The 11,807-nt window shown below is 33.7% G+C and overlaps 2 protein-coding genes across 2 annotated transcripts; both read right to left on the bottom strand.

Moving 5' to 3' along the window:
- Positions 1–1,382: 1,382 nt before the first annotated feature.
- Positions 1,383–4,738, bottom strand: LOC104101651 (zinc finger CCCH domain-containing protein 15). Its single transcript, XM_009609139.4, has 3 exons — positions 4,620–4,738; positions 3,334–4,001; positions 1,383–2,157 (listed from the first exon to the last, which is right to left on the bottom strand). The coding sequence occupies exons 2-3, from the start codon at positions 3,946–3,948 to the stop codon at positions 1,840–1,842; spliced, it is 933 nt and encodes a 310-aa protein (XP_009607434.1). The 5' UTR covers positions 3,949–4,001; positions 4,620–4,738; the 3' UTR covers positions 1,383–1,839.
- Positions 4,739–10,037: 5,299 nt separating this feature from the next.
- Positions 10,038–10,850, bottom strand: LOC104101660 (putative F-box protein At1g47790). Its single transcript, XM_009609147.1, has one exon. The coding sequence runs from the start codon at positions 10,848–10,850 to the stop codon at positions 10,038–10,040; it is 813 nt and encodes a 270-aa protein (XP_009607442.1).
- Positions 10,851–11,807: the final 957 nt, after the last annotated feature.

Raw genomic sequence — 11,807 nt, 5'->3', positions numbered from 1 at the left:
CGGTATGCCAGTATGTCTATCCAATCGGGAATAGAAGTTGTCGCAAATGGATTTGCAGTTCTATTTCTGTTCGTAAGTTATCCCAGAAGTTAACGCGCTCCAAATCTAGCACTTTAAGAAGTCTGAAGCATAAAAGGAATGAGAGAGATTTTCCCATCGGCTCTGTGTCATTGGCTGCGTTGAGTAGTAGAGATAACATAATGATATCCGACGTTGCTCCAGATCTTGGAAACCAAATTGGGAGATCCCTTTCATTTATGTTTTAATTTTTTGCTTGATGTTCGAATCTGTGTTTTCTTTACTGTTATAACAGCTAACATTTGATTCTAATGATTATGATGGTAACTAGTTCAATCAATGTCTCTTGGTTCTCGAAGAAGCAAATTAGTGCTATCAGGAATCAATAGGATACTTATCCCACAGAGAAATGATAGTCTAACTTTCTCAAAAGATTGCACTTCTGATAGTGATTGCAATGACTGCTGGTTTTGTTGTCGATTTGATGTGTCTATTATATCATGTGTATTTTAGCGTAGTTGCAAATAGAACATCTGTTCAATTGCGATGAACTTTGCAACAGATCCCTGTTATTCATTTGTGTCACCGTTTCATTCTTGTTTTTCTTGTTTCCTCGTCTTTCATTCTTTGTACCAATAAATATAAAATAAGCCAACTGAATTGTTGGTAATGATGTCTCACTAATTTGAACAATGAATTTGTATGCATAAGTGTGGCATCTACAGATATTGTAGGCAGCAGCAAGGGTGCATGCCAAAACAAAATGTATGGACTATGGTCTCATCAAATAAAAGCCACACCGATAATGCTCAAAACAAAATGTATGGACTATGGTCTCATCAAATAAAAGCCACACCGATAATGCTCAAATTAGTGGTGACAAAATAATTAAAAGAAAACAGTTAACCATATATATTATCCATTAAAAAATGGGTCGGATAATGAACTTTTTAAAAATGGGTCAAATATGGATAACAACCATATTATTCATTTAGAAAATGGATAACTAATGGATATACCTCAAAACTGGGGGTTCCTCAAGTTTGAGAGAATTAAAGTGATTATATTCAAGAAGCCATGGATAATATGGTTACTCATATTATCCGCCAATTAACCCATTTTTTATCCGTATTAAATATGGGTCGGGTCGAATAATTTATCCGTTTTTTCATTACCCGTTTCGACCCGTCCCATATCCGACCCAACCCGTCCATTTGGCACCCCTAGCTCAAATTATGACAAACATAATCAATCACGACACGATTGAGCAACTTGAAGTGGAGAAACTGAAGATGAGAAGATCATGTTTACCAGAAATTAAATGTACAATGATTGCATTTCCAAAAGAAGTAAAAACAAAGAAATCAGCAACTTCCCATGGAGTCTATAATATTTCAACACTTGAATAACAATCAAAGACGTATGGTTGGAATTAATCATCATCAGCTAATTAAAGAAGTCTCTGTCTAGCTTTTGAAGAGACAAACAAACAAACAAACAAACACTTCGGTAGAAGTATCATTATGTATTAAATGTTGACATTAACGTACGTTTAGAGAATTACAAGAAATAATGAGAGAATATACGAGTGCCACCACCATTCGCTTTCTATGCAATCAAGCTACTCTCTTTTATCACAACCATCCTCTTGACTTATGATGCAATTATTCTTTTTTACTTACACAGTCAATTTCTCAATATTTGCATTCATTCTTTTCACAAGTAATCCAATTATTTTATTTGGTTATAAACAGATCATCTTTCAATTTAAGTGTATCTGGTTCTTGACCATCAAGTTATTACTTATTAGTTTGATCATTTTTAAGACCTGGTGTTGAGTGATCTCATGAGTTTCTCTTGGTCAGTGAGGGTATGGCGGAAATGGCAGCGATGACCGTAAGGACAGGGATCACCATTCAGGACCATTCGGCATACCTCAGTTTTGTAGCGCGGGTGGCGAAGGATTGGACGAAGTTCTTCAATGCCATGAGCAAATTGGCAGTTATTTCCATATGGACATGCACCTGTTTCTTGCCATTTGTTGCAGAGTTCAGTCTTGAACATGCCCTGATTGTACACCTCTAATTCAAGTGGTTGTTCTTCCTTTTTATTACCTCCCCCTTTCACATACACCTTTTGCTGCATCACCACCACCAAATATGTGTTAGGCCATGCACAAATTAACCATCAATCTAGCTCATGGGCTGAAAATGTGATTTTAATCAATCTCTACAGGGTAAAAGTTAGAGAATACAAAGATGATGTTTCTTAGCTAGTGAGCTAATTGAACAGAGCTTTCTGACTGTCTTGGTCATCCTAATCTTCTTGAATCCTTTCACTTTTGGAATCGTTGGTATCAGAATATGTCTTAACCAAGCAAGTAATTACACTTTGTGGTATTTCATATTTATACTGTAGCCTAACTCATTGTCAAGAAAGAAGCTACAGACGCTCATATCACTTCATACAAAAAATTGTCAATGCAACCAGCATAAACAAAATGCTATATTTACATGAAATGGAGTATATATTTTCAAGTGCAAAGTAAACAAAATGCTATATTACATGAAATGGTGTATTTTCAAGTGCAATGTAAACAAAATGCGTCTTTTATAACTTTAATATGACAATAAATAGCTTTATTACTTTAAGATAAAGTTCAATAACCATAGGTAAAATTAATTTGAATGAATTTATAGATGCTCCATTCATTTAAAAATTTGTCAATGCAATGTAAACAAAATGCTAGTACTATATTACATGAAATGGAGTATATTTCTAGAACCCCATCATATTAGACACCAACTCATTCTACTACTGACTCCAGAGGCGGATCCAGGATTTAAATCCTATGGGTTCAATTTTTAAAGTTATGGGTTCATATCTACTATTTTTGTAATTTTAATGAATTTTTACATACAAATTTTTACTCCGCGTCGAAAGTTATGGGTTCAGTTGAACCCGTAATCAGTACACTACATCCGCCTCTGACTGACTCCATTATTCCAATTAATAAAAGATAATGTGAAAGAACATTACATTTTCATTACAAAGAAACATAATGCAGTTAGTTATGATCGCCTTTATGAGTCCTCAATATTATAAATGTTCTTTATGAGTCCTCAATATTATAAATGTTCTGATTGGGTCCATAATATTTAAATATAAATGCATGACAAAGTACATAAATAAAATCAGCATATAAATAAATAAGATTTACTTTTTATTTTTATATAGTGATAGTATAAACTTATTCTATATTATCAAATTAGTTACAGGGAAAAAATGACTGAACAAGGTAAAAGAAATATGTACCGCTGTGTGGACTGATTTGGTCGAAGTCTGCGGCCTACTTCCACCAGCAGCATGAATTGCTTTCAGATAACCATTTGAACGCACAGATATACTCTTAGGCAATAGAACCCGATCCACGCCCTTAGACCGACCCGAATCCATCACGCTAGTTGGGCTCAAATGACGATCCGCAACAAAATCTTCCCACGAATGCCCATCACTGGACGTCTCCTCCTCACCAACACCAATACGCATTCTCCGTATCCCATCCACAACCGAATCCAGGTCCAAAACCGGCCCATAATCTGAACTCGAAGCCTTCAGCAGCAACGACAGTTGATTGTTCAAATTGAAATTCGCCATTTTTAAGTTGATATTCTCTTGACGAAGAGCTAGGGTTTTTTTCTCTGCTTCGAGGAGCTGAGATAATACTCTGTTGTGACGATCCATGAGATCTTCGTGATAATGCTGATCAATAAGCGACTGAGAATTTTGATTTTGAGGGAATAAAATCGACGAGTAGAGCGATGTTAGATTGAATGCATTTGGTTGGCTGAGGAACGACGTCGGCGATGACGGAGTGTTGTAGTTGTACGCGCCACCGTGGACGGCGGCTGTTGAGATTTCTCTCTGCATTCTCCTCGAGCTTAAAAATCAACGTGTTTTGCACACGCCGATTTTGCAAGTTGCTGCAGATAAAAATCAACGAACAGATGGTTAGAGCTCGTAATTCGAATTCAGTTTTGTGAAAATATGCAATATTTCTTGCTATATTAATATATGTATACATAAATAAACAAACTTTACTATGAATTCATACATTTGCTGCAGATAAAAATCGCCGAAAACCTTTTCAACTCAGTTTTCTGAAAATAAGCAATTTGTCTTCCTACTTATAGTTACGAATACACACACACATTGTATATTCATGCATCTGAATATGATAGATTCAGTTATCGAGCTCTAAAAATCATCTCTTTGAAACTGAGTTCACAATTATATTTACGATCAGAGAAAATGAAATCTAATTCACACAGATATATATTTACATTCATTTGATCTAATTAAGCTTACAGTTACATAGTATATAATCATTCTATAGTTCTCTCTATCTAGAAAGTTCGATCTAACTGAAAATTTACATAGAACTGAACTACCATTGCTGAGGCGACAATTCACTCGTAATCGAGCAGATGATAATACATAATTGCGAAGCTACACACACAGACACATTCATATATATTCAGAAATTCAACAAATTTGAAGAATTTTAATTGAAAATTAAAGGAATTAAGAGTTTTTTTTACCTGATGAATAAACAGCAACGAGCAGTTTGAAGTGAGCTGATGATACTGATTTATTCTTCTAGAGAAAAAGAGAGAGAGAGAGAGAGAGAGAGAGAGAGAGAGAGAGAGAGAGAGAGAGAAATTAAGGGCTTGCTAAAATGGGTAGGAGATTAGCTTCATATATATACTTGCAAGAACTCTGGTGTGGGAGGGGCAATTTAGGAAAAGGAAAATAGAAACTGTTTAGTGTGTGTACAGTTCCGTATCTCTAACTTATAACAGAATCGTAATTTATTTATTTGACACCATTTGACCTCGATACAAGTTTAATGTAAAAGCTTTATAAGGGCATACTCGTCATTTTAGCCAGCTCAGTCTAACGAACCTAACGATATGAAGTGGCAGATCAAATTGATTTAAGCGGGAAGAACAAGATGACTTAAATGCCCTCAACTCTTTTTTTCCCTAGCCTGAGATATTTAGTTAAGAGTGGAGGATCTCATTCGTTCTATTACACCCATTGGTGGATATTCTCAATCAGAGGCGGACCTGCCCTTTGGGTACAGGTGACGGTCCCCCGGTAACTTCGAAAAAAATATATGAATATATGTGTATATATCTTAAATAACAAGTACTCCATTTTGATTGACACCCAAGGATTCAAATCTTAGACAGCTGCATTGGTCGATTTGGTGGCACAATTTGACTTTTACTGCACTGTTTGATTTCGATTCTAATTCTAGCATTTGCTCAAATTTTTATTCGATAATGGTGGTCTCGCCATTTTTAAATTCTGGGTCCGCCTCTACTCTCAACACATTAATTGTTATATTAAGTCCTGTGTTCGAGTCACGCTGGAGGGGGGTATTGAAACACTATAGCTCCTCCTAAATTGGGAGGAAAAAAAAAAACAAAACAAAGAAAGCAACTCATATTATCTTTGCTTTCCTAGAAGTTATCAAATTCAAGACCTTTATGTAGTTTAATTTGGTTCTATTAAGATATTGAAACGTTCTATATATCCTAATAATTGGATCTACAAGTAGCATGATGAAATTGAGTTTCAAAAATTTAATAAATTATTTGGAACAGATAAAGTTCAATTCCAATGGATGTATGGTGTTCATCTTCCTTGCAAATTTGGTTAATCTCTCTCTCTTTTTTTTTAAGAAGGGTTGGGGAGCTTTCATCATATAATATGTCTATTCAACTCATGACTAAATTTATTTATATATTGTTAGATTGTGACTTTATTATACATTACAAAAATTATAAATTGATAGAGTAAAGTGCATCTTTTTCAAAGGAAAGATATAATAATGATGGAAGTTGATGGAAAAGGTGTACGCTACAAGATTGGTGCAAAGTACATTACATTTTTGAGTTTGAACATGTAATCATGCGATTCCTTTCAATCAATTCTTTAGTATATTAAGGTAAGTAATTAGTTAGCATGTCTAGGTAAAGATATTTTTTACATTATTAGTATATTTTAACCCGTAATAGCAAATTTCTTATTATTTTTACCAAATTATCAATCAAGCTTATTAAAAGATTCATGCAAAGGGAGAGTAGAAGGTAAGGGTTCGGCCGAACCCAGTAGCTTTGGTCCAAACCATGTATTTTTCTTAAAACATTTATTGAATATGCACAAATTAGGGGTGTACAAATCGAACCGGAAAATCGCACCAAACTGAAAAGTCTAACCAAACCTATTAAAAAACTCGACTAGGTTTGGTTTGATTTGGATTGGTATTGAGTAAAAAAACCTGAACCAAACCGACATATAAATATAAAATTTTTATATATACTTTTAAGATCTTTCATAGAATATTCTTTAAAAAATGTCTAGAAATATTTAAGATTCTCTTATATGATGTAATATTTAGTAAAATATGAAGTGCTCTATCTTTATTAGCTTTAAATAATGGGTTGTATGATCACTTTCTTATCAAGTGTTAGTGAAATATGTCAATCTCTTTGTTCTTCCATATTCATATGTCAAGATCTATTACATTCTTATATATTTTTCAAATTTGAAGTGGTATTTTGATAATTTAAAATTAAATAGAACATATTATTATATAGGTATCATATTGATTTTATGTTTAATTATTAAATTCAGTTAACCTTGAAAGTGTACATCAACGAAAAATTATATATTGTCAGACGACTAAAAAAATAACTATCATATGTTACTAAGAAAATTCTCCCATAAAAGTATGTTAATAGATCATACGTTTGTCAATTTTTTTTTTAATTTTTACTTATAAAAAATTTAACAAATTAAGATTGAAATAATATTTAAGCAAAAAGAATCCCGAAAAACCTGGCAAAACCGAACCAATCTATACCGATATAGTTGATTTGATTTGGTTGCGATAAAAACGAAACCAACCCGGTCCATGTACACCCCTAGTACAATTATTAATTTTAGAACTCAGTAGTTTACTAAATTCATAATCCATAAGTTTCAAATCCTGTTCCGCCTCTGTGCAAGTGTTTCGTGCAAAGTGCGAATTACACTATTTATGCAATATATAATTAAGCATTCTAAACTTTTACAATTAATTTTATGAATATTACACTTCTTCTTTCATTTGATTATTAAACATGTCACCCCTCCCTATCACTTGTAATCATAGAGGAAAAATAGACTTAATACTTTCATTCAATAATTATCCAGATTCTTTCACAGTTTAAAAAGACAATTAAAAGGGTCCCATCACTTAACTGCTTTTTACTTAAAAAATCCAATTTATTTTTCTCCATTATTTTCTTTAATTAAAAAAAAAAAGAGACTTGGTTACAACTAAAAATTTCTCATTATAGCTTGCGGTTAGGGAAGACTATGTTGATTGCTCTTGTTTGCTTGATATAGAAGATTATCAAGAATGCTGTTGATGGTTTTATTTTTCCAATACACTGACAATGTAAAAAATATTTACACTCTCAGTATATTTTAACTTGTTTTTAGCATGTTATATGCTTTATTTTTAAGGTTATAATCTAACCTTTATGGACGGTTACATTTAATGAGTATCTTTTATGAAATCAAAAAATATAAAAATTCTTTTGCACTGTCAGTGTATAGAAGTTAAACTCAATTTTTTTTTTTTTTTTTTTAGAGGCATGCCATAAGAAGTGGTTCAAGTGATTTGCCATTTAGGAAGGAAACAATGATTTTCTTTAGGGGAAAAAAGGGGTTTGCTTCTTTATCACAACTTTTAACTAACTATTTTTCTTTTCTTTTTTAAATCTCTCCAATCACAATTTACTTTGAATCATGTGTGTTTGGCGTAAATAAGGCCTATGATCCCACATTTTGCCCAACTCAACCTCCAACTTACACACACAGAATTTCCCTTTATGTATTTGTCAAGGTTGTTAAGCTAACTAGTCACATATATTACCTCTCACTGAACTTTATTTTATAGCTTTAACTTACTTTTCATTACAGTTTGCCATTTCCCATACAATGGCCCTACCATATAAACATAAACATAAGTCAATGACACTAATTTCAGCTCGTGTACATATCTACCGTTTCTTTACTTATTTTAGATCAAGATAGAATATAAAATATCAAATTATTCTAAAGTAGTGTTTGGGTCGGCTTACGCGCTCCTGGATTATTTCATTAGGTACTTATTACTTTCCACCAACATAGATATCGGGTAACTCTGCCCAAGGGGGCGAAATGGGGCTCAACTCTCTTTGCTGGAAAATTATATTATATATATAATGTTAATTTTTTTTTATGTCGAATTTTTTTGATTTCTTTGCATGTTCACTTTTTATTTTATTTTTTAAATTTCCTTTGTGTAAATTCTTTCTCCCTAGTGAATCTACCTATTCAGGCTTTGGCAAATAGGAATAAATCATATGTTTCTTCCTCCCGTTGGGATTTAAACTTGAAACCTCTTTGTGCAACTCAACTATTTTGGGTTCGTAGAATAAACATTTTTTTTGGGGTACTATGACGGTATTGATACTTTCATGCCATTTATTCTGAATAATAATATCGATTGCAGTTCAAATCCACATTCCTTGTATTGACTGATAGTTTAAGGCATTATGCCATTATGCAAATTAAACGGTTGAACAACCGGGGCCCCTGAAAACTCGTTTTAGCCAAGAACATTTGTAAAAATAGCATGAGTTAGCCAGTTTTCGCACTAGTAATTGAAAAATAGCCAGTGTTTGCAAAGTTATTAAAAAATAGCCACTATTTTGCTGTAACACGGACCGGTCCAGCATAATATATTAGAAATTGGTGCACCTGTGTATGAACTTCCAGCATATTATGCTGGAACTCCAACACACAGAAAGTTCCAGCATAATATACTGGAGATTGAAGCACTTGTGTATGAACTTCCAGCATATTATGCTGGAACTCCAGTATATTATGCTGGAATATTTTTCGAATTTTGAACAGTGTTTTCGTTCAAATTTATCTTTACATGAAAAGTGGCTAAATTTCGATTACTTTTGAAACTGTGGCTATTTTTCAATTACCACTTGTAAATCTAGCTATTTTTGAATTTCTCCCATTATATTTTCTTGTTTCTTCTTTAACGAAAATGCCATTTGCTTTTGGTTAAACTTTCTAAAATGCTGGTTTATTGGGGCGAATTGAAATCATACCAAGCTACCATATAGCCAACTTTTTAACTTGAACATCTTGTCATGTTTAAATGATAGGCATTACATATTCATTTACTGGAAGAGATGGCCGGCAATGGGGTAGGGCGGCCGAGCATATCACAAATAGGGTGGGGGCAAGGCCGATTAAGAAAACTTAAGCGGCACAGGGCAGAACGAGTTAGAAATAGAGGAAAAGCTAAAGTGGAGCAGGACGGGACGAGTTTGACAAAAAATAAGGTCTGTTTTTGGTTACAAGTTCGAGTCGTGGAATCAGTCACTGATACTTGCATTAGGGTAGGCTGTCTACACTACACCTCTTGGAATGCGACCCTTATACGGACCCGCGTAAACACGGGATGCCTTATGTACCCGACTGTCCTTTATATATCTGTCTTTGGTAGGGGTTGGGCATAGGTTAGGACTGCTGGTGTTTGCAGTACTAACAAAAGTCTACATTCAGAGATATTACATCCTCAATGGATAATGTTTGTCACAAAATACTGCTATGTAACCTCAACAACCAACATAAAACAATAGGTAAAAGGTCAATATCTAGGAATGTTAAAGATTCAGAATCAAACATGCCTTCATTTCAGATGAACTATCACAATAAGTCTATGCTGTCCAGTTGAGCAAAATGCACAATCCAATCTCCACAACACAATAGTTTTTGTACAATAAAAACCATTCGATAACAAAGCACAATCCATAAATTAGTAAACATACTTAGCAATGTTAACTTCAAAACTAGAAACTAAACAAAATCTCGATTTCTGTCATTCGATTTTCAAACTAAACATCAACAAATGATAATGGGATAATGTTCTCAACAAAATTGCTAGCAAATTTTAAGCTAAAATGATTGGGGAACACCAAAGTAGTTGGAGCACTAATAAAGCTCGTTGTTGCAAAAACAATCTTCGGAATGTTGCTCCATTCTACTTCGACCAAGCTAGCAGCCTTCTCCAAATTGGAAAACTTGGGTGAAGGCTGAAAAGGGATTAATTTTACTTCTCTCCAGGAGTTGGTTCCTAGAGCAAGAATCTTGATCTTTATTTTGAATTCATCAGAAAAATAAAGCAATTTGTATTTTTCTTTGATCGGATCAAATCCCATAAATAATGTAGGAACCTTCGAGTATTCAAACACTTTTACTAGAGAGGATGGCAAAGCTTTAATCTCCCCTGTGGTAATGTTGTATAAGTAAATTTGAGACTTATGTCTATAAAGATCGTAAAGACAAACAAGGCCATTGCACTGATTTGAGCATATATCATACACTACTCTCGTGTCAGAATAATGATGAGGCGCGAGTTGTAAAGGAGATCTTTCTTTTAGTTGTGCTCTTGGGGAATTAGAAGAGGGCTGCCCAGATGGGAGAGGAGGAGAAATATCCAGTTGAAACAATAGGTGGGTGGCTGAGGGACGGGCAAGAGAATGAGCAATGTGAGACTTGACAAAGTTGGGATCATGTCGTATTAAAGTATTCCAAGCTTTAGCAACACACTTGAATCGCATGAGGGACTTAGTAGGGAGCCAAATTGGTATCTCGAATACTATGTCATCTGCAAATTGAACTCCAGAACCATTCTCTTCTTCATCCATTGGCGTCTCGACTTCTTTTGTGGTAGTAATTTCAAGGTCACACAATTTTTTACTCATTCCTTACATGTTCCTGTTGTTGCAAAGCCAAAAGAGAAAACAAGAGGATATTAACCTAGTAAATTAATTGGTCGTTTAGTTTATAAAAATTATGCAGGGATTGTAATAAAAGGATTAGTAATGCAAGATTAGTATATTTCCTATCTGATTTTTGGTTCACTGCATTGAAATTGGATGTATAGAACTATTTTATGTTTGGTTTAAAACTCTATAAAATTTTGTTTAAGATTATATCCTTGGACTTGAGTATCCTAAAAGAGGTTTGATCAGGAGAAAACTTAAGAGCAAGGGCAACATTGTCTTTTTAAGAGCTTTATCATAGTATGGCTAATAGATGAATCTGATGTGTTACAACTTATACAAGGATCAAATATACTCATACCAAGAACAAAATGTTGTCTGTTTACCCTATCGAGAAATGATATTGTTTATTTTTAGTAGCTCCCAAAAATATGATCAATTTTAAATTTTGCCCTACCCTATTTTTACTACTAGATGGATAAAGCCCGTGATGAGCATGGGCCAAACATGATATTTAATATTTGTCCCTTCTTATAAATTTTATACAAATAATTGCCGCTTAGCCACATCAAGGGCATCTTGGCCTTCATACAAACAAAATGATATGAAGAAGAGAGGGGTTGTTTGCTAATAATGACAATCTTTTCATTCTTTTAAACTTTGGATATTTCTTCTTTATGGGCAAATAGAATCAAAATTCGGTGACTTCCATGATTTAAATTGAATTTTCTAAGTAATTGTTACTTTCTACGTTTTATTTTATACGACGGTGTGCAACTGAGCATTCAGTTTAATAAAGAAACGAAAACTTTTGATACTTTAGACTCAAACATGTTATGACCTTTTTATGGCTATAAGAACATGTCAATAAGGGTAAAA

This window comes from Nicotiana tomentosiformis, chromosome 10 (genome assembly GCF_000390325.3).
Source record: "Nicotiana tomentosiformis chromosome 10, ASM39032v3, whole genome shotgun sequence".
Classification (NCBI taxonomy): domain Eukaryota; kingdom Viridiplantae; phylum Streptophyta; class Magnoliopsida; order Solanales; family Solanaceae; genus Nicotiana; species Nicotiana tomentosiformis.
The sequence above is the reverse complement of the archived record's forward strand: the minus strand, read 5'-3'. Positions and strand labels throughout refer to the sequence as shown.

What these genes read in the sequence shown, in the direction of transcription:
- LOC104101651 (XM_009609139.4), bottom strand. Translation starts at nt 3,948, where the DNA reads ATGCAGAGAGAAATCTCAACAGCCGCCGTCCACGGTGGCGCGTACAAC. An exon ending in CCAAATCAGTCCACACAGCG is followed by an intron (nt 2,158 to 3,333) that starts GTACATATTTCT and finishes GTGGTGATGCAG; the next exon opens with CAAAAGGTGTATGTGAAAGG.
- LOC104101660 (XM_009609147.1), bottom strand. Translation starts at nt 10,850, where the DNA reads ATGGATGAAGAAGAGAATGGTTCTGGAGTTCAATTTGCAGATGACATA.